The sequence below is a fragment of the Diabrotica undecimpunctata genome, chromosome 4, assembly GCF_040954645.1.
Source record: "Diabrotica undecimpunctata isolate CICGRU chromosome 4, icDiaUnde3, whole genome shotgun sequence".
NCBI classification, from domain to species: domain Eukaryota; kingdom Metazoa; phylum Arthropoda; class Insecta; order Coleoptera; family Chrysomelidae; genus Diabrotica; species Diabrotica undecimpunctata.
In genome coordinates, this window is record NC_092806.1 from 112,650,411 (window position 1) to 112,674,810 (window position 24,400).

Consider the following 24,400-nt stretch of genomic DNA (forward strand, 5'->3'; position numbering starts at 1 on the left):
TACCAGTCTCTAATTACACCGAATTCTCCCTGTCGCTTTCAGATTTTTTTTACTGCCTTTGCCACTTTTTAAAAGTCTGTCCATCTGGACTTACATCCAGGTTTAAGGACTATAGAAATTGGATCCTGCAAGCCACAAAGGTAACTCTAAAACGCCCGATTAAAGATATAAGCCTTTCTCCGATAAATCTTAGTACCTTTTTTCTAATTATTGGGTTTTGACGGGGTTAGAAAGTTTAACATGTGTTCGAGCTAGTAAGTTTCTAAAGAGTAGTACAAGTATTTCTTAGTACAAGTATTTCTATTAAGAAATATATAGTAATAATATATCATATCAATCTCAAAACTAAATACAGATTTATTCTTCAGTAATACTATAAATCTCCCGATATTTGTTGTAAGTGTAGAGTCGGTGTTGAATTTTCAAGAGGCAGACCATCAACGACTGTAAGTTATATTATGTTACACCTGTATGTTACCTAGAAAAGCTTGAGAGTTGCTGGTACTTTGGCAAATTCAAGATCGTCTCTTTGTCCATCTGAACTGATGTCTTTATTTCTTCTACTAACAACAAGTCCCCAGATTAAATATGAAACTTAAACAATTTGAGACGTTATATTTCGATCAGAAAGAAAGATCCGGTTGTATAAGGCTTAGGTTAGTGCTTGGACTATTTCCACCGAACACTTGTTATTTATTTATAGGGTGTGTTGGCAACATTTACTCAACAAGTGTAACTTCCATATCTTTTACATTTTTGGTTTTAAGAATGTAATTTTTCGTTAAAGATCTAAGGTTTGTTAAGTTTCTCTTTTATTTACAAGAAGTTAAGTGACGCCATTTTCCTATCTTTTTCTTCTTATCGTGGTGGTAATTTGTTCTGTTGAACCAAATAGCAATTTCAAAAGCTTGTTTCGAATCTACGACTCGCTCTTCACCAACCATCTAGTAACTGTTCCCATTGTATCTATTGGTGACCTTTCTAGCTACATCAAAATGAATGTTAAACATTGATATAAGGTGAATCCCGAACTCTCGTTAACCCTCGGGCGAAAACCCGTCGTTGACTATTAAATATTACTTACATCTTACATCCATTTTGGTAGAAGTAAATGTTTTATTAGTCTGGACGACAGAGCAAATACTAAAGCTCATGAACCAAAGAAGAAGTCAAAAATAAAAGGTAAAAACAAATACAAGAGAGTCCATGCAATAATTAGACAGGAAATAAAATATACAACAAAATTTCAGCAACTGAGTCAATACTTTCAGCTGTACTCTTCAACTTCAACATAAATATTCAAGGGAGCCTTAATGGAGACAACAACACTATACAGAAGGACGTAACCGTGAATATTACGACGATATCTTAGTACTGGGTAATCCAGACCTACGAAAAGTATGGATTAAAACTCAACGTTAAGAAAACTAAATATACGATGGTTAGCAAACAAAATTACATATAGGATGATGATATTAGCAGATATTAGATATGGGGACAGGGATCCAACCGTAGAAATTAAAAGCCGTGTAGAACGGTACACATTGGTATAGATTTCCGGTACTACCATATGGAGAAGCGTGGACGCTAGGACATGCTTAAACGATTGAAAGCATTTAAGATGTAGGTACACACACGACTACGAAAATAAGCTGGGTCGACTGAAATGAGGAGGCTCGAAATGAGGAGGCTCTTAGAAGGTTGAACTGAACAACACAATTGGTAAATATGCGCCAACAAAAGACGCAAACTTGAATACTTCGGTTACATTATGAACTTTTATAATTATTATAATCTAGGGAATGATCCAAGGTAAACGTGGCCTTGGTAGAAGAAGAACAACAAGGCTTAAAAACTTAAGCAACGGTACGGGGAATGGAATACATCATTATTTAAAGCTCTGTCAATGAAACCATAAAAGCGAATGTTGTAGCCAACATTATATATCTAACGGTCCATTACGGTAATTGAACTAGAAGCAGAAGACAATTTCATAGCTACAATTAGTTTTTGATCAATTCGACTTCTAAAAAACGTAAAAGTTAGCAATGTTGAAGATCCCTTTTAAATTATTGAAGTATGTTTAATGTCGATCTACTTACAGACACTTTGTTATTAGACCCTGGACTATGTCCTCCTTTCGGATTATTCATAGGAATGTAAAGCGGTATACCACCGCTGTCAGGCCTCTTCGGATAGTACCCGCAACTACTAGCCGTACTAGAGACGCTGATCTGATCGGACTCCCTGCTGGCACTCAAGTAGTTGAAGTCCTCGGAATGCTGGATCGAGTCCATGAACTGTTTCGGTACGCACGGTATCTGGTACAAACTATTATCCGACTCCCTAGAAGAATCAGAGTTACTTTGACATCCGCAAGATGTCGCTGACTGGTAAGAAAGAGTGGATGCGATGCTCGTCTTGCGGAGATCGAGCTGGTCTTTAAAATTAAAAGTAATGCCATCCAGCGGACAAACATCTAAAATGGTTCTGGGTTTCGTGCGCTTCATGATTGGCAGGCTCTGGTAAGGTTTGGTATTACGCCTAAAAACATGCTTGTGCAGAAAAGAAACATTCCAAAAATGGTTTAATCTTTATTGGAAAATAGTTTAAATTGCGATTAAAGCATTGAAATAAGTTTGAAAACCTTAAGGGAATTATAAATAGATAGATTATTACCCATATAACAAATAATCCTATTGTATTTTTCGTTCGAACTTTTGTACAGATCAAATTGTTAATTCTATTTTTGTAGCAAAGTTTAGATTTATATTTTGATCAACAACCAAATCGTTACTTAATCTGTGAATATATCTTTTTCATTTTATTATGAAGTTTGGTTGGTTCTGTTATGCGTTGAATACATTTGTTATCTTATTTTATTATCCTCTTTTGTCCAATAGTCTCTGTATTTCCTTTATACCTGTCCAATTTTTGGCTTTGTACGTCAAGCTGTATCTAACTGATTTGTCTTTATTTCTGCTATTTCAATATGAAACACTATTGTTTCATATTAAATCATTTATATAAAATAAGATGTATGTATGGATGTTTGTTCCTACGGTTTTAGTATCTTTTTCATCTTATATAATTATGATGTCTGCTACGACTGTTTTCTTCGTCAATTTATGGGGAGCGTAATGTTAAAGTTTAATAGTACATTCAGTTAAATCTGATAAATCTCTTTTCTGTTATTTTCAGATGATATTCCTCTATTACAAATCAAAATAATATTAATTGGTTTACATATTTTTTAGTCACAGAGCACTAGAAAACACATTTTATAGCAATTCTTTCTTAATACAAGATTCCATGTTGGAATGGCAAATAAAATGGAACCGGATGCTTAAACGTTATAACACATTTGAATATAATTATTGTAGTTATAGTACTATATAAATAAATAGGCGAAAAAATTTTAGCAGATATTTGAAAGTTTTAAATGAATGCGTAGGTCTTTCTTTTGATAAATACATAAAAAGACACAGCCAGATATGCATTATTTTTCTATAAAAAAATGGGAAAAGCCCAGAATTCAGTATTTTGCTTATATAATTTTCAAACTAAATTTTATTAATAATCGGTAAGGAGGCGTTCAAGTATTACGTATATTTCTCGTTCATCAATGATAACTTTTCCTGCATTATCCACTAGAGTATTAGTGTTTTTCTTATTATACAGGCCAGAAACTTCACGATCTTTCTTGTGATGCAAATTGAACATGTGCTTCTTTTGTAATTAATCCATTTCTGAAGCCACTTTTCTTTAGCCGCTCATTTTTCTTGTTTTATTTCAAAAAGGTCTAGTATTCCTTCCGTCATGCATTGACACTATTAGTCACACTATGTTCTTCTATTACATTTTTCAACATTTTTGGTTGTTCTCATTTAAATTCTTTTGCTGATGTTTTTTCTCTATCCGTTTAAGCCTAACTCTTGCATCGGCGACTAAAGGGTTATGATTAGATCCAATATCTACTCCAAGGTATGTCGTAACTCTACTGATGAAGTTCCTAAATTTTTGTTGATAAGAATGGAAGAAAAAGGTAAGTATTTAAAAAACAACTCAATTGAAGTAACTCATCATAAGTTTGTCAGCCACTCAGATTCTTTCATGACTGGCATTCTGAGATCAAACGAACAGGGTTCCGGAATTATTAAACCACTTGCATCAACTTCGTCCTCGATGAGCCAATCGGCATCCTCAGACGATGTTATATTGTAGCGCAGAATCCAGAAGCTCATTTGCCCTTTTTTCAGTAAGTTGCTATGGGATGCACTATTGAGGGATGTCAAATAGATCCTACTGGTATGCAATATATTGCATATATTATGTTCTTGAAGTCTCATTGTAGTGATGGATAAAAGAAATCGTAGGGTACCTGCTTAAATGCTTTCATTGGAGGTCAACAGATCAACAGACAACCTCACAATAAGTGGTAAACACTTGCATGATTCTTTATCTAACTGACTAGGCACCACGGGCTTACTTGAGATTTGGAGGATTGGGCAGACTGACTGCAGGAAATCTGACAAGACAGATTTCAATGCACTTCTTTAGCGGCAACACCAGCATTTTTTATTTAAGCAATGTTATGTAACGCGTTGTTCGGACCCCCTCCCACCCCAATAACGCACCGTAACGTTTTACAAGACCCTCTCCCCCTAATTGCGTTACGTAATACTTGAACGACCCATAAACTGGAGATTTTAGAGCATAAAAAAACTTTCAATTTTACTTTTGAAGAATTAAAATTTTCTTTTGCTTCTTCTTTTTATGTAGACATGACTCTGTCTGTTTTTCAATGTGCCTCCAGTCAGTTGTCGTTCCATCGTTTTGTGGTCTTCCTACTGATCGTCTTCCTATTGGGCAACCATCTCTTGCCGTCTTTACCACTCTATTTGTTGTCATTCGGCTTATATGATCGTTCCATTGTACTCTACTATTTCTTATCCAGTTTTTTATGTTCTCCACCTTGCATCTACGTCGTATATATGTACTTCTAGCTCTGTCCCATAGTGTCTTGCCTTCAATTTTTTTAAGTGTTTTTATCTCTACTGTTTCTAACATCCTTTTTGTCCTCTCTGTGTCAGGTCGTTCTCCATATAGTTTCATTCCGGCAGCCTACAGCTCTGTTTGCTCTATTCACTTGATCTTCCACTTCAGTTTCGAGCTTTCCGTACCTAGATAATGTGATGGCTAGATATTTAAACTCCAATACTTGTTCTATTATCTGACCTTCCAGCTCCAATTTTTACATCTTCATCTTCACTTTGAGAGAGAAGTATTGCGTCGGCTGCATAGCAGATTATAAGTTTGGTTCTTTTGAAAAACGTACTAGTTTATATTATATAATATTATTATTCCAGATTTAGCCATACGGCTCACACTCACTTTAAGGGGAAAATTCACTCATCTCAGATACCTACGGTATCAAAATGAAATCTGGACGTCGAAAGTAGCACAGCTTTCTGCATGATGTTATATAGATGTTCATTTAGACCTAGCTTTTTTATGTTTTCTAGAAGGTTCTTCGGGATGACTCCAGTGGTAGAAGGAATAATAGGTATCGTCTGGGTACTTTCCATTCTCCATTGTCTTCTTATTTGTATTTCCAGATATCTGTACTTGGCTATCTTTTCGTTGTACTTAACACGCAGATTATTGTTGTTAGGTGTCGCCACATCGATTAGTGTTGTTTGATTTTTTAGTTTATTAACTAGCACGAGATCTGGTCTATTATGTGCTACATTATTATTATTATATTATTATAATTATATTATATATTATATTATTAATAATTAATTAAAATTGATTGCAATGAAAAATAATGAATATTATTGTAAATATTTATAACCATCAAAATGACTTTTTTCAACATAATTTTTAACAACAATTTTCAAATAAATAATAATTTTTTGCATAAATCCTTAAAGTTGAAACCGTCAAGAATTCATTCCACTTGAGTAAAATAATCTAGGGCCATTTTTTGGACACGAACAGTTGTTTAAATAATTCGTTTTTGAGATAAAGAATTAACATTTTACGTAATTTATTAAACCGATCCGGCTGAAATTTAGCATAAATATTGACACATATAATGCCCTCATTGTTCCAAATTTTTAGACATTTACAATTGTTATTGCAATACTTATAAACAATATTCAATATTGTTAAAAAGACCCGTATTTAGCTTAATTGTTTAGCGATTTTAATTTTTTTAAAATAAAGCTGAAAGTCACTTTGTGCTCTAAAATTTCCAATTTACCGATTTATAAAATTTAAATTAAAAATTACATAAGCAAAATATTGAATTTTAGACTTTTTCCATTTCTTATAAAAAACAATGAATATTTGGCTGTATCTTTTTATGTATTTATCATTAGAAAGACCCCCATTCATAGAAAACTTTCAGATGTCAGCTAATTGGGTCGGTAACTTTATCTATTTCTCTAATATCCTTAATTGCATGCAATTTGTTTGCTAAAGTTATATTTTTACTTTTGCTCATGTTAAGAATTAATTGCCTTCATCTCGTATAAAATTTTTATTGTTCGAGTAATCTGTAATGGAGCACTTTATGGAAGGCCCTATGGGTATCAATATTTAAGGTTATGAACGTCATCATCTTTATCTAGTATATATCTTTTCGTAAAGATCAAACCATTACCATTTAAAAAAGCAACATAATTAAAATAAAATATATAAGCATAAAAATTTGTAACAAAAGCTGAAATCTAATGGCAATGAAAAATACTTTCCTATAGCAGAAAGTTTCTAAACCCCACGGTTTTCTATATACATAATTTATAGATTTCTTTGTATTAAAATATTCAGTTGTCCTTTGGCTCTTTACATATGGAATGAAATTTCACAAATTATTTTTTATATTACGTTTCTATTTTACTCACGGAAGTTAAAAGGATGAAGTTAAACTACTGGCCTCCATGCTACAGAATACATCAAAGAAAGACAGTAATAACACAATGGATAAGGATTGATTCATCTAGTTTTGTACCACCTCATGGAGCAGTTGACTGGTGGATTGAGCAGCTCATCGGCTGTCATTGTCGGTCCCAAGCCCGGATAAAGGAGAAGGGTAGTAGGATTGGGTTAGCAGTGAACAGTATAGGATAAAAATAAAAAAGGTAGCAACAAAGCACGAGAAAAATAATGACGATCTGGAAAACGAAAAATATAATGAGGGTGAAACATTGAAACATAAAAAGCCTTAATAACAGAGATCAGGAAATAGAAAAGGAGTTGGGAGAACATAAAATAGACGTCTGCGCTATTCAGGAAATTAAGAGGTAAGGTAAAGGAGAAAGGATGGTGGGAGAATATTTACTAATATATAGTCGGTGTAACTCGATTTTAGAGAACTTACAAGAGTCTTTGAAAACACCTACCATGTTGGCAAAAAATGAGTGGATGACACAAGAAATTCTAGACCTGATGGAAGTTCGACGGCAACACAAGAATAGAAATATTATCGAATACCGTGAAATCAATAAACGCAAAAAAACAAAAATTAAGCAAGCCAAAGAATCCTGGCTTTAGAATTTATGTAAAGAAATAGAAGACCTCCAAACAAAAGCATGACAATTTCAACCTCCACCAGAAACTTAAATATACTGCCGGAATTGGAAAACAGAAAAATGTTCACATACTTAAAAGCCCGGACGGAAAAATTTGTGATCACGAACAACAGTGCAAAGTTAGACAGAGGTCCCAATATACTGAATTCGGAAGTCAAAAATGCAATACAGCAAGCCAAAAACAATAAAGCACCTGGACCAGATCAAATCCCTGCTGAGCTACTTAAACTTTTGGATGAGGAAAGCATTGCCTGCTTAACCAATTTCTTCAACAAAATTTACAACGAAGGAAAAATACCAGATGATTGGTTAGAGTCACTGTTTATAACATTACCAAAGAAAAGCAGGCCCACCAAATGCAGCGATTTTAGACTAATCAGTTTGATGAGTCACACACTGAAGATACTCTTACGAATTATACCAAACCGAGTATTCCTTCTATGCAAAAGTAGGATGGGTAATAAGCAATTTGGATTTAGAAACGGTCTAGGAACTAGAGAGGCACTATTCTATATGCGCGTTCTATTACAAAAAGTCCGACTGAAAAAATATCCATCAAACGTGGAGTACGGCAGGGTTGTGTTTTGTCACCCACTCTTTTTAATCTGTACTCTGAAGAAATCTTTAGGGAGGCTTTGGATGACAGACAAGAGGGAGTAAGACTAGGTGGAGAAGTAATCAACCATATTAGATACGCTGACGATACAGCCATTCTTGCAGAAAATTTACAAGATCACCAAACATTACTAAATCTAGTCAGTGAAGCAAGTTATCGGAGAGGCCTAAAAATCAACATTTCAAAGACAAAGTGGATGGCAGTTGGAAAGATCAATATAGATCAAGGTCTAATTTCTCTTAATGGAGAGGAGATCGAAAGGGTAAATCATTTCAAATACCTTGGCAGCTGGTTAAATGTAAATTGTGACTCTGATGAAGAGATAATAACCAGGATCGAAATATCACGTAAGGCTTTTATGACCTGGAAACCAGTTTTATGCAACAGAAACCTGTCGATGAATATTCGTAAGAAGGTCCTGAAATGTTATGTGTGGTCCATCCTATTGTATGGTTGTGAGACATGGACGTTAAAAACCACAATGCTAAACAAGTTAGAAGCATTCGAATTGTGGTGCTACAGACGAATCCTAAAGATATCGTGGGTTTCGCACACTTCCAATGAAGATGTTTTTCAAGTGATCAATTCAGAACGTCTGCTCATAAACACCATAAAGAGGAGAAAAACAGAATACTTCGGCCATATAATTAGAGGACCTAAATACCATCTACTTCGCCTTATAATACAAGGAAAAGTAACAATAAAACACTGAAAACTTTGTTTTCAAAATTTCCACAAAATTTATTTTTAATTCTTATCACTACAGCTGTTTCGGCTGATTGCCTTTCTCAAGTGATCTGTTTTTGGCATGGGTTTACACTTTATAGTCTCTAATGAAATAGGTTGAGGAGGGGAGAACTGTTTGTCTCAAGCTGGTCATTCAGAATTATATCTGTGTTTTTTAACTTGTTGATTTCCATAGATTCTAACAAAGATAGCTTAAGGCCTTTATTTTGAATGTGTAGAATTTTAAATTCGTCATTAAAAGAATGATTATGATCTAGAAGGTGAAGTGCGTATGTAGAATCTGTTTTTCTATTGTTGAAAGCCCTTTTATGTTCTGCTATTCGTTTATTAAAATTTCTACCTGTTTGACCAATGTAAGTTTTTGGGCAGTCGCCACATTTAAGTTTGTACACACCACTGTGTAAGTGTTTTTTATGTTGGCTCTTATTGTTTTTAATATATTTGCCTAGGTTGTTATTTGTTCTGAAGGCTGGTGTTATTCCTTTCTTTTTTATGTGTTTGGCTATTTTTGTTGATATTTTGCCTGTATATGTAATCGAGCAGAAGGTACTGGGTTTTTTCTCTGGTGGTGGAAATACTAAGTTCAGGGCTTTCTTGTGTAGTTTTTGATTTAACATTTTATTAATTGTTTGTTCGTTGTATCCATTGTTTACTGCTATTTGCTTAATGATATTTAATTCTGTCTCAAAATTGTATTTTGACATAGGAATTGCTGTTAATCTATGTAACATACTATGATAGGCTGCCAGTTTATGTTGTGTGGGATGGGAGGATGAATTGTGAATAGTCGTGTCAGTATGGGTAGGTTTATGAAATATGGAGAAGTCATGTTTGTTTTTAAGTCTGGTAATTTTTAAATCTAAAAAATTTATGGATTGATTTTGTTCTGTTTCTATTGTAAATTCAATATGACTATGAAGAGAATTAATATACGATAAAAATTGGTCGAGTTGCCTGTTAGTTCCTGTGAAACATACCAGTACGTCGTCTACGTATCTCCACCAATATAAGAACTGTTTGAATATGGGATGTTTTGAAATCTTTGTCTCTAGATGATCCATAAAAATATCTGATAGCAATGGGCTTAGAGGATTGCCCATTATAAGTCCTGCACTGTTATTTGTATATAATTCATTATTAAATTCAAAGTAGTCTTGGTTTATGCAAACTTCAAGAAGATGTAAAATTTCAGATGTAATGATTGGATTTGTACTATTTTGGTCTAAAAGGTTTTTTACTAGAATAAAAGTTTCTGTAGGAGGGATACTAGGAAAAAGATTTTTTACGTCAAATGAAATTAATCTGGAGTTGTTAGGTAACTGAAAATGTTGTATTTTATTAACTAGTTCTATTGTATTTTTTATGGTAAATTTAGGTGAAAATTTAGTGTGTTCTAAAATAATCTCTAACAGTTTTTTTGAAAGTTTATATGACGGAGCTGTATAAAAAGACACTACAGGTCTTATTGGGTGATCCGGTTTGTGTAGTTTAATGAAAGAGTATAATTTAGGAGGCTGTGGGTTCATGATACTGAGGTATTTCTGTTCTATTGGATTTACTATTGATTTTGAATTTTCTAAAGCTAGCTTAATTTGTTTTTGATACTTTTCTGTTGGATCTTTGTGTAACGTTTCAATGTTTTGATTATTTAAAAATTCTATTGTTTTGTTATTATATTCTGTTTTATCTATAGCAATAGTAGTGTTACCTTTGTCTGCTTTTGTAAACACTATGTTGTTTTCTATTGATTTATTTTTAATTGAAATGGCTGTTTTATTCTCTTTGTAACAGGAGTTTTTGGTTTCACTACACACATCTGTAATAGATTTTGCAATTATACTCTTTTCGATATTGTTAGCAGTTTTGTTTAATGCTACTTCACATTCTACACCTAAATATTCTAAAGTTTTCTGATTATTATGTTGGGGCAAGTTGTGTTTAAATCCTTTCTCTAAAAGTTGTATCTCGCTATTACTAAATTTAGTATCTGTTAAATTTATAAATCTATTGAAAAAATTATGGTTCGAAAAACTTCTTGTATAATGAATATTGGGATTTTTACTATTGCAAATAAGATTATTTAGTTTTTTACACTCTGTATTGAATTTTTTATCTATTATATTATCTATATTAATTCTCACGTTAGAATCTAGGATGTCAAATTCTATATTATTTAATCTATAATTTAATTCTGAGTGACATACCTTAAGATAAACAGCTATGATATCTCGCTTCTTGTATTGGTATTTTCTGTCGTCTTTCAGCCATCTGGGGTCGTATTTTCGAATTCAATCGAATTTTTTCGTATACGAGTTAACTCGAAAGAAAAATTTCGTATACGAATTTGAATCTGTATTTTTGAACGTCCTTCGAAATTTTATACGTACACTAAAAGAATTTGCACCGGCAACACTGCAAATTCGAACAACCAAAACTTAAATAATAAAAAAGAAGAATAATTGGCAGTTTTACTTAACCTAGTTTATGGTGAATTTGTTATCTAAAACAAGAAGTAAAAAAGGGCATGAAATATGGTGGTTCAGTGTCGGCCGAACAAAAAAAAAAGCCATTCTATCAACTCCATTGTGAGGGGCCTTGTTAATCTGTACATTTTTTGAAATTGTACATCCGAATAGTCCTCTAGATGGTTAAGAATGGGTTGGTAAACTTGCCTCTTCGTTCCGCTAATATTATCGCCTCGGCAAGGGCGTTAACTATTTCTTTCTATTAAAAAATTATTTAAACCACCCATTAAAAACAAAGTTCAATGTAAAAATATGGTAGGTATTAATGTAAATTTTATTGTATTGTTCAATCTAAAACAACGATTAAAAACTATCAGCTGAAATTTTATCTGACGTACACGGGCCCAGTGACAACTGAAATGACAAAAATTACTTTGATCGTATACTAGCATCGAAATTCGAATGGTTCATACCCATTCGTGTCGTCGTATACGAAAAAATTCGTATACGCACTATTCGAAAATATAAAAAACTGGATTTCGAGCGAATTTCTTCTAATTTCGTATGCGAAATATGCTCGAACGAATTCGAAAATACGACCCCTGGTCTGGCCGTGATGTATCCCTTTTTGTGCGGCGGGGCTGTGGTTCTTGGTTTTTAACTGAATATACTTCGGGAACACTTTATTTTGTAAACACATATTTAAAAACCAGATGTTTTGTGTCGCCAGTCTACGTTTCAAAAGTAATCTTGAAAACAATATGGTCAAAAGTCCTGTACTGACTTCTTTTAAATAATTGATGGATTCGACCGTTACTTGATGGAAATTCATTTTATGTAACAATAAAACACTGAAAACTTTGTTTTCAAAATTTCCACAAAATTTATTTTTAATTCTTATCACTACAGCTGTTTCGGCTGATTGCCTTTCTCAAGTGATCTGTTTTTGGCATGGGTTTACACTTTATAGTCTCTAATGAAATAGGTTGAGGAGGGGAGAACTGTTTGTCTCAAGCTGGTCATTCAGAATTATATCTGTGTTTTTTAACTTGTTGATTTCCATAGATTCTAACAAAGATAGCTTAAGGCCTTTATTTTGAATGTGTAGAATTTTAAATTCGTCATTAAAAGAATGATTATGATCTAGAAGGTGAAGTGCGTATGTAGAATCTGTTTTTCTATTGTTGAAAGCCCTTTTATGTTCTGCTATTCGTTTATTAAAATTTCTACCTGTTTGACCAATGTAAGTTTTTGGGCAGTCGCCACATTTAAGTTTGTACACACCACTGTGTAAGTGTTTTTTATGTTGGCTCTTATTGTTTTTAATATATTTGCCTAGGTTGTTATTTGTTCTGAAGGCTGGTGTTATTCCTTTCTTTTTTATGTGTTTGGCTATTTTTGTTGATATTTTGCCTGTATATGTAATCGAGCAGAAGGTACTGGGTTTTTTCTCTGGTGGTGGAAATACTAAGTTCAGGGCTTTCTTGTGTAGTTTTTGATTTAACATTTTATTAATTGTTTGTTCGTTGTATCCATTGTTTACTGCTATTTGCTTAATGATATTTAATTCTGTCTCAAAATTGTATTTTGACATAGGAATTGCTGTTAATCTATGTAACATACTATGATAGGCTGCCAGTTTATGTTGTGTGGGATGGGAGGATGAATTGTGAATAGTCGTGTCAGTATGGGTAGGTTTATGAAATATGGAGAAGTCATGTTTGTTTTTAAGTCTGGTAATTTTTAAATCTAAAAAATTTATGGATTGATTTTGTTCTGTTTCTATTGTAAATTCAATATGACTATGAAGAGAATTAATATACGATAAATATTAGAATTTACAATAGAAACAGAACAAAATCAATCCATAAATTTTTTAGATTTAAAAATTACCAGACTTAAAAACAAACATGACTTCTCCATATTTCATAAACCTACCCATACTGACACGACTATTCACAATTCATCCTCCCATCCCACACAACATAAACTGGCAGCCTATCATAGTATGTTACATAGATTAACAGCAATTCCTATGTCAAAATACAATTTTGAGACAGAATTAAATATCATTAAGCAAATAGCAGTAAACAATGGATACAACGAACAAACAATTAATAAAATGTTAAATCAAAAACTACACAAGAAAGCCCTGAACTTAGTATTTCCACCACCAGAGAAAAAACCCAGTACCTTCTGCTCGATTACATATACAGGCAAAATATCAACAAAAATAGCCAAACACATAAAAAAGAAAGGAATAACACCAGCCTTCAGAACAAATAACAACCTAGGCAAATATATTAAAAACAATAAGAGCCAACATAAAAAACACTTACACAGTGGTGTGTACAAACTTAAATGTGGCGACTGCCCAAAAACTTACATTGGTCAAACAGGTAGAAATTTTAATAAACGAATAGCAGAACATAAAAGGGCTTTCAACAATAGAAAAACAGATTCTACATACGCACTTCACCTTCTAGATCATAATCATTCTTTTAATGACGAATTTAAAATTCTACACATTCAAAATAAAGGCCTTAAGCTATCTTTGTTAGAATCTATGGAAATCAACAAGTTAAAAAACACAGATATAATTCTGAATGACCAGCTTGAGACAAACAGTTCTCCCCTCCTCAACCTATTTCATTAGAGACTATAAAGTGTAAACCCATGCCAAAAACAGATCACTTGAGAAAGGCAATCAGCCGAAACAGCTGTAGTGATAAGAATTAAAAATAAATTTTGTGGAAATTTTGAAAACAAAGTTTTCAGTGTTTTATTGTTACATAAAATGAATTTCCATCAAGTAACGGTCGAATCCATCAATTATTTAAAAGAAGTCAGTACAGGACTTTTGACCATATTGTTTTCAAGATTACTTTTGAAACGTAGACTGGCGACACAAAACATCTGGTTTTTAAATATGTGTTTACAAAATAAAGTGTTCCCGAAGTATATTCAGTTAAAAACCAAGAACCACAGCCCCGCCGCACAAAAAGAGATACATCACGGCCAGACCAGATGGCTGAAAGACGACAGAAAATACCAATACAAGAAGCGAGATATCATAGCTGTTTATCTTAAGGTATGTCACTCAGAATTAAATTATAGATTAAATAATATAGAATTTGACATCCTAGATTCTAACGTGAGAATTAATATAGATAATATAATAGATAAAAAATTCAATACAGAGTGTAAAAAACTAAATAATCTTATTTGCAATAGTAAAAATCCCAATATTCATTATACAAGAAGTTTTTCGAACCATAATTTTTTCAATAGATTTATAAATTTAACAGATACTAAATTTAGTAATAGCGAGATACAACTTTTAGAGAAAGGATTTAAACACAACTTGCCCCAACATAATAATCAGAAAACTTTAGAATATTTAGGTGTAGAATGTGAAGTAGCATTAAACAAAACTGCTAACAATATCGAAAAGAGTATAATTGCAAAATCTATTACAGATGTGTGTAGTGAAACCAAAAACTCCTGTTACAAAGAGAATAAAACAGCCATTTCAATTAAAAATAAATCAATAGAAAACAACATAGTGTTTACAAAAGCAGACAAAGGTAACACTACTATTGCTATAGATAAAACAGAATATAATAACAAAACAATAGAATTTTTAAATAATCAAAACATTGAAACGTTACACAAAGATCCAACAGAAAAGTATCAAAAACAAATTAAGCTAGCTTTAGAAAATTCAAAATCAATAGTAAATCCAATAGAACAGAAATACCTCAGTATCATGAACCCACAGCCTCCTAAATTATACTCTTTCATTAAACTACACAAACCGGATCACCCAATAAGACCTGTAGTGTCTTTTTATACAGCTCCGTCATATAAACTTTCAAAAAAACTGTTAGAGATTATTTTAGAACACACTAAATTTTCACCTAAATTTACCATAAAAAATACAATAGAACTAGTTAATAAAATACAACATTTTCAGTTACCTAACAACTCCAGATTAATTTCATTTGACGTAAAAAATCTTTTTCCTAGTATCCCTCCTACAGAAACTTTTATTCTAGTAAAAAACCTTTTAGACCAAAATAGTACAAATCCAATCATTACATCTGAAATTTTACATCTTCTTGAAGTTTGCATAAACCAAGACTACTTTGAATTTAATAATGAATTATATACAAATAACAGTGCAGGACTTATAATGGGCAATCCTCTAAGCCCATTGCTATCAGATATTTTTATGGATCATCTAGAGACAAAGATTTCAAAACATCCCATATTCAAACAGTTCTTATATTGGTGGAGATACGTAGACGACGTACTGGTATGTGTCACAGGAACTAACAGGCAACTCGACCAATTTTTATCGTATATTAATTCTCTTCATAGTCATATTGAATTTACAATAGAAACAGAACAAAATCAATCCATAAATTTTTTAGATTTAAAAATTACCAGACTTAAAAACAAACATGACTTCTCCATATTTCATAAACCTACCCATACTGACACGACTATTCACAATTCATCCTCCCATCCCACACAACATAAACTGGCAGCCTATCATAGTATGTTACATAGATTAACAGCAATTCCTATGTCAAAATACAATTTTGAGACAGAATTAAATATCATTAAGCAAATAGCAGTAAACAATGGATACAACGAACAAACAATTAATAAAATGTTAAATCAAAAACTACACAAGAAAGCCCTGAACTTAGTATTTCCACCACCAGAGAAAAAACCCAGTACCTTCTGCTCGATTACATATACAGGCAAAATATCAACAAAAATAGCCAAACACATAAAAAAGAAAGGAATAACACCAGCCTTCAGAACAAATAACAACCTAGGCAAATATATTAAAAACAATAAGAGCCAACATAAAAAACACTTACACAGTGGTGTGTACAAACTTAAATGTGGCGACTGCCCAAAAACTTACATTGGTCAAACAGGTAGAAATTTTAATAAACGAATAGCAGAACATAAAAGGGCTTTCAACAATAGAAAAACAGATTCTACATACGCACTTCACCTTCTAGATCATAATCATTCTTTTAATGACGAATTTAAAATTCTACACATTCAAAATAAAGGCCTTAAGCTATCTTTGTTAGAATCTATGGAAATCAACAAGTTAAAAAACACAGATATAATTCTGAATGACCAGCTTGAGACAAACAGTTCTCCCCTCCTCAACCTATTTCATTAGAGACTATAAAGTGTAAACCCATGCCAAAAACAGATCACTTGAGAAAGGCAATCAGCCGAAACAGCTGTAGTGATAAGAATTAAAAATAAATTTTGTGGAAATTTTGAAAACAAAGTTTTCAGTGTTTTATTGTTACATAAAATGAATTTCCATCAAGTAACGGTCGAATCCATCAATTATTTACAAGGAAAAGTGGAAGGAAAGAGATGGATTGGTCGAAAGAAACTTTCATGGCTGCGTAATATTAGACAATGGTGTGGTTCCACAGTAGAAGAATTATTTCGCGCAGCAGCCGACAGAGAAAGGTTTCAGGAAATTGTAAATATGATGACGGCCAACGTCTGAATACGGACACGGCACCCAAAGAAGAAGAAGTCGGTGTAAAATATAATGATCAAATAAAATAATACTTTTGGTAAAGTTGAAGAGGAACGGCAAAATTATAAACGTAATACGAATATATGTACCAGAAGATTGCAAACCTGACAACAACGATAAAGACGAATTCTATGATGACCTCCCATTCCTAGTGGAAAACAAAGTAAAACAAAACGAACTACTCATATGATTCGGCGATTTCAATGCCAGAATAGGAGACGAAGTAATACCTGATATAAAACAAAAGTTTAACGACAGAATCGGCAATGAAAACGGACAAAAAGGTGGACTTCTGCTCAACAACAAACCTTGAGTAACCAACAAGTTTCTTGACCATAAAAATCAACATCAATACGCATTTAAAAAAATACTAAAGGACAAAGATCAATGATAGATTATGTTACCACAAATAGAAAAATACACCATAAACAGATAGTGGATGCTAAAAGCCTGAAGGCACCCAAAGTTGGAAGCGACCACTCTTTGGTACTTGGTAGTTTATAATGATAGTGTAATGGTAAATTTAATGAAAGATGGAAAGAGAATATTGAACCAACAAGACAGAGGATATAATAAAAATTGAAAATTTAAGAGACGACTCAATAAAATATTTATATCAAAAAAATTCAATTTCTCCCTCCTTTATATATATATATATATATATATATATATATATATATATATATATATATATATATATATATATATAAGGTTCTTGAACTCCTAAGTGGAGCATAGAGCTTCAGTGAAAACGCGCCATCGGGTTCTATGTTGCGCTAGGCCTATAACTCATTCCAAGACTGTCCCTCCTTTAGTACTGTTTTAATATTTCGGCTCTCTGACATTCGTATAATGTGAAGCTCTTTGGGCTCGTATTTTTGTCGAAATTATGGATTTTCCATACATCCTCTATATCCCATTATTTGTTCGTCGTCTCCAAATATTCTCTGCCGTTTGCATTCCTCCGAAGATTTTTCTGAGCACCTTTTTTCCAGGTCTCTACTTTCTTTTCTTCCTGCTAGTTCATAATCCACTTTTCGCTAGCATACATCACCCTGGGTCTGATCCTGTCTCGTAGACTCGCAGTTCAGCTGTTCTTGACACATTTTTTGATTTCAGTATTGAATTTATTGATCCTACCGCTCTGTCCCTCTACATTAATCTTTTGTCTATCTCTTTTTTAATTTTTTCATGTTCGTTATGGTTACTCCTAAGTATTCAAATTCTGACACTTTTTCAAAACTATAGACAGCCTCTGCTCCTTTCATTTTGATATATTTGCTATCGTTTGTTATAAGATTAAATCAGATTTAATGAAAGAAGGAAAGAGAAGATTGAACGAACGAACGAAGTGATATAAAAAAATGCTCGAGCAGAAGGTAGAATTGGAAAATATCGAGAATAAAAGCAACGTAAAAACGAACTGGCGAATACTTAAGAAAAATATTCTGGAGGCTGCCCGAGAAGCCCCTAGAATGAGAAAAATGCACAAAAATAAAAAATGGTCAACCAAAAACCCTTAGTTTACATTATAGTTTAAACAAAATTGTAACCAAAAAAAGAAAGTTTTCCTAAAATATAAATCGGAAAAGACGAATTAATCATACCAAGAATATGCGAGAATAAGAACAGAAACTCATGGTACCGAAAACAAAAGGAAACTAGAGGACTAGAGGACTAGAGATAGGTTTCTATTGCCAACAGAAACCAGTACGGCGCTTCATAAGATAACAATGAAACGAAATTAAAGAACTAGTGGAAATAACACACATAAAAGAGTATACATGGGTGACCTTCCTTACAGAAATTTTTAAAAACGAAAATGAAGAATCCTTACCAGAAATGCCCAATATAGTAACTGAAGAAAGGAATGAAATATCTCAAAGACATAAAAAAAAAGAATCGAAAAAATTAAAAATCTGAAATCACCAGGAGAAAACCGAATTAGAAATGAGCTCTTAAAGTATGCAAGTGATTACCTTGTACTTCAACTTCTCATACAAAAAATAATCATCATTAACAGAATATCAGACGAATGGAGGACAGCGATCATGCTGATGTTCGTCAAGAAAGGAGATAAGAAAGATTCTAATAATTTTCCAGCAATAAATCTTTTAAATACAACACTTAAATTAACAACAAGAATAATAGCAACAAAAATAAATGAACGAATAACTCTACACGAATAACAGCAATAATTTCGGACCGGAAGATAGTGCATGGATGCAGTTTTCATAATGAGGCAGATAAAAAAAAGTCGCTGGAATACAACAAACCAGCATATATTTGCCTAATATGCATCAGATGCGTTATGTGTCATTGTACTTTATTCCCAACTCTTTATACACTTTTTGATTATTGCTATTTGTATACAAGTTAAATGATATTTTAGATGATTTGTCTAACTACAAAATGGCAAAAGCGTTAACTACTAACTAATAAAATAAATCTATATAGCTTACACTCTTAAATTTGTCATCGGTACGTAAGTGTCTTCATTTTCATTTACATCTCGTGATGGTGCATTTCGGTGATTCATGCTGTGGAAAAACCATGCAAAACCAAAAATAAACAAGTGTGTAATTGTGAATAATGTATATACAGGTGTTTATATTAAAGGAATATACAAATAAACTGGCATTGTCTACTAGATTTTCATTTAAACGCATATATGAACAAATGATTCGGAGAAAAACAAGCGCGATAAATCGACAATAAACTAATCAAAACTGAATTAACTCCTTAGTACGAAGAGTAAAACAGTTCTAACGTTATTATCTTAACACTAAAAATTTGTTTAGGGCCCTAAATACATTCGCATGTTCTACCCTTAGCTATTAAAAACCGAAAACTTCACACAAAGAATATGAGAGTGTTCAATGTCGTAAGACTTGGACACACCTAGCTTACAGCCTTCCGATCTTACTCCGATTATACATAGTTCGGCGGCTGGGTACCATTTTGTATACATGGAACGGTAGATAGTTAAAAACTATTCTTCTACCTTATGTAAAATGAGATGGGGAACTACATATTCATATTCGGCGAAAAAATTTACATAAGATAGAATAGTTTTACATAAGATAGAACTATCCATCCTTTAATGTATACAAAAATATACTCAGCCGCCGAACTATGTATGATCGGAGTAGCATCGGAAGACTGTGTGATAGGTGTGTCCTGGACTTTACTGAGGACTGTCAGACATTTGTCGAACTAGTTACAAGGAATGACATGACGCCTTCTGAAGATGTTATATCAAGAGCTAGCCCACACATTGGATTTTCCACCATCTCCCGCATGGTAAATATACCACTGACACTATACTATACAATGAATGACAACTAACAATATTATTATGCGTGTTAATTTTAACGCGACAATCGTCAACCCAGAGATACAAATAAAGAGATAATGGAAAGTACCTATTATCCTCTTAACTACTGATGGAGTAAAACAGTTCAACAGATAAAAGATAATAAAGCTGCTGAACTGGACGAAACACGAACAGAACCAATAATAAACTTTGGACCGATAACAATAGAGTGACTTATACGAATGATGAAGTGCATCTCTACATTACAAATTTCCAAAATCTGGAGGAAAGTCAGAGTTGTGGTCCTCTTCAAACCAGGGAAAGATCTGGTGGATACAAAATATTTTATATTACCTTTTCAAGGCGAAACATAATAAGTGATAAATTTCATCGACCTAATTGCTCACATCACATAACATCAATAGCTGCTAGCAAAACTCTACGAAACCACAAAGGATTTACAACTCACAAGGTTGGTGGAATGCCTTTTTCAGAACAGAAACTTCTATCTAACAGTCCAGTCCAACAACAGTCGGTGGAGGAACCAAAGAAATGGACTCTCAGGGACACGTCTTCGAGCCGATTCTATACAACATTATATACCAACACCAACCCATAAACCAACAAACAAAACAATTTTTTCATTTACGCTGATGATAGAGTTGAGGCAGCTCAGGAAAGAACCTTTAATGAAGTGACGCTTACATGAGGAAAAACTAGCAGATGTTTTAGAAGACCTAGCGCGATATACCACGATAAAAACCATCTAAAATCCAATCTCACAAAAACACAGGTATGATCTTTCCATCTCAGAAAGAAATATGCCCAAAGGACGCTGGACGAAGGATGGCGTGACCAGATACTAGAACACAACGAGATACAAAAATACCTCGACATTGGACTACATAGAACTCTGTCTTACCGATACCACTGTCAAGGGGTCAAGAAAAAAGAAAGCGTAAGGAACATCATCCGCAAACTAATTAATACAAAATGGGGAGTACAACCATACACTCTCCTTACCTCTGCCTTAGCATTAGGTTTTACCACCGCGGATTTGCATCGCTGTCAATAAAACAATCTGTACAACATTGGGCTACTTAAAACCGATACCCACCAAAGTGCTTTTATGATCATCAAACTCAGCCAAGTAGACTAAGGTCTCGGAAAAGCTCTCTGAAAAAATTAAGATCCGTCCCCAAAGCGACTGAAAAGCACCGTATAAACTTATGGCAAGCGTCAACTACCATAAAGCACTTTGTCCTGTCAGGGGAAATGGCTAATGGACAACAAATTGTTTTTGTCGACACGGAGAGTGCTAATCAGACTAAGAACTGAGAAACCTGAGTAGATAGGGATACCAGCCGATACCTGTGACTGTGGCGTGGTTCAGACTAGCCACCACCTACTAACATGCATAAACATAAGAGAGACCTTCACAGATGAAGACCTAATGAAGCCATCTATGTGGCCAACTATTGGAAATACAAGATTTAAGATTGATGGTATTCGGGACAAGAAAAGTAAGTAAGTAACTACTGGTGTCACTCCTAGAGGACATTAAACAGCTGGGTATGAGTAAACATCATACATAGAAAAACCGATACTGCTCCCGACATCAGATGTAGGAGAAATGAGATGAGAGACTCCAGCAAACAAGGTCACCTAAGGTTCGATAACTCCCCCAGAACTTAATGTCATCACTGATACTGAGGTATCAGAGCTGAATGAATTTTCCTCTTAAGGCGCGTTCTCAGTTATATTTCAACAAGTTATCGTTACCCGTCGGTGAGCGGTAAAGATGAAAGGATGTTGGCAACATGTTGGTGCTGCGTCATCACTTAATGTTTTTGAATCTATTCTTTAGTTGTGTTATAGGCCGGAAGCGAGTGAGTATGGGATATATTTTTTGTGATTTGTTTTAAGTTTTGTCGAAAAATGGAGTGGTTAAAAAGAAAAAACTATGCATTTATTTGATTTAGAGACGTGTGGCGTGTTGTGGGATTGCCGTCACAAAATCGTCAAATTAACAATTTACCCAGATAGCGACAACGATGGAAACACAAAAAGATAGAGCAGAAAAAAAAATAAAAGTATAATAGGGCAATTTTACAGAAAAGTAAATTTCATTCTGGAGACGGAATTGATGAATTTTACGTGAGCAACTTCTGTATCGAAACAGCTGAGTCACACACTTCTAGAACTATTTTCGAAATTATCTGTTTCGAGACTGAACAAATACATCAAAATGTGGTAATAGTCTCATGTTGCTAAAAACCTAAGGGTAATAGCTAGACGTTCTTGCATAGATATTGCGTCTTTAAATCGAGTCGCCTTTTTAGATATTTTACGACCATCTTGATTTATCAAAAATTCAAATCCGCCCTTGACATTCGAGCAAAATTTTTAAAGCTTTCATCACATCTAAGTTTGCTCTTTAATAAAATAGTCATCAGCATTTAAGTAATTTAAAACATCACACTCACAATACTTATTCCGTGAACGTAAATTAGGGCATATCCAAAATCTCCACTTTTTCTCTTCAACTTTGCACGATAAAACTACACAAGCTGAAGCCGCGACAAGTACGTCATTTTCGTAGGACATGTTGAAATAGACTGGGTTATAAAAATGCTACTTGCAATTCCAATAAGAACGTTTAACGTTCAACGCAAAAGACCAACAACTAGAAGAATAAGTGTAGGCTCTAATCCCCGGTATTTTGTAAAGATAAGTTGTTTTCCGGCCTTATGATACCAGACTAGGACCAACTAATCGACTCGTGAGCTTCGACGTAGTTTCACTGTTAAACATTGTGGTTTAATATGAGGAATTACAGACCATTATGAACAGACCAATGGGATACCAATAAAAAATCCTTTGAGCCCAGTAATAGCGAACTTTTTTATGGAAAGAAATCGAACAAGCCCTACTACTAGCAGATTTGAGCCATTCTATTTCCTTATGTGATTGACACTTTTGTGATATAGAGCTATGTGTAAAGCAAACTTCATTCTTGAATTTCTAAAATCACTAATCCCTTTTCTCTAGTAAACAATGGAAATGGAGAAGAATAAGCACACTATATCTTATATTTAATATAATATATGTAAAGCGAAAACCCAACGGAAAACTTAATAAGAGAGTATGCCGCAGACCAACGCAAAGAGACCGTTTTTTGAATAACTCTGGGGACTCAAGATATATGTAAGACCGAATACTTATGTATTGGATTCCATGATGCAGATTTGAACTTAGGTCTAGAAGAAGAGACTATTATGAGTTTTATGACTATGACCTTTAAGTATTTAGGTGGTGATGGTACTTGTATGAACGATATAGAAATGAAAAGAGCACGGGGAAAACAAGCCACGAAAGCACTCCATGAAGTGATATGGAACAGCACTCTAACCAAAGAAAACAAAAAAAGGATCTTTCAGAGAAAAGTAATGAATATTACCTTATATGGATCAGAAGTATGGCAAATGAGAAGATTAATGCGAAATAAAATAAAAGAACTGAATGCCAGAGCACAGGTGGTCGAAAAGAATATTGGACTGGGACCGTCGGGAAGAAGACGGAAAAAAAGTCCTGCTACAAGATGGAAAACATACAAAGGAAATCCTATGATAGATAGAGACTTCGGAGAAGGTAACTGAAAAAATAAAGTGCTGTGGAGGACGAAAACGGCAAACTCATAATTGGAAAAAGCGGAAGAAGACGAAGAAGAAGAAGAAGATAAAAAAGGGGTGTCATCAAAGCTTTAATGGATATCTGAATATTTGTAAATGCATATTAAATGAAAGAATTGAAACTTGCAGTGAAACCTCTGTGAAATTAAACGAATCTATCCGTCCAAAAATATTCAAACACAACAAATGTCGACGGCCACGGGAAACTAACAGTCAAGAAGACAACACAATAAAATTTAAGATCGGCTATAGAATTAAAGCAAAAGGTAGTATAAATACTCGTTTGACTGAACATGAGTGACTGAACAGTTGCAGATGAAACGTTAAATAGAAATAATTCTAAGAAACCCGAAAAACAATATATGTATATATAATA

At 33.5% G+C, this 24,400-nt stretch overlaps 1 protein-coding gene across 2 annotated transcripts in view; it reads right to left on the reverse strand.

Moving 5' to 3' along the window:
• The window catches only part of LOC140439857 (ankyrin repeat and sterile alpha motif domain-containing protein 1B-like), a 192,851-nt gene that overhangs the window by 63,374 nt on the left and 105,077 nt on the right, over positions 1–24,400 (reverse strand). For both annotated transcript variants that reach the window (XM_072530012.1, XM_072530013.1), the window contains exons 9-10: positions 19,479–19,556; positions 2,103–2,544 (exon numbers count right to left, since the gene is read on the reverse strand). In XM_072530012.1, coding sequence (XP_072386113.1) covers positions 2,103–2,544; positions 19,479–19,556 — 520 coding nt within the window. The remainder of the gene's footprint in view (positions 1–2,102; positions 2,545–19,478; positions 19,557–24,400) is intronic.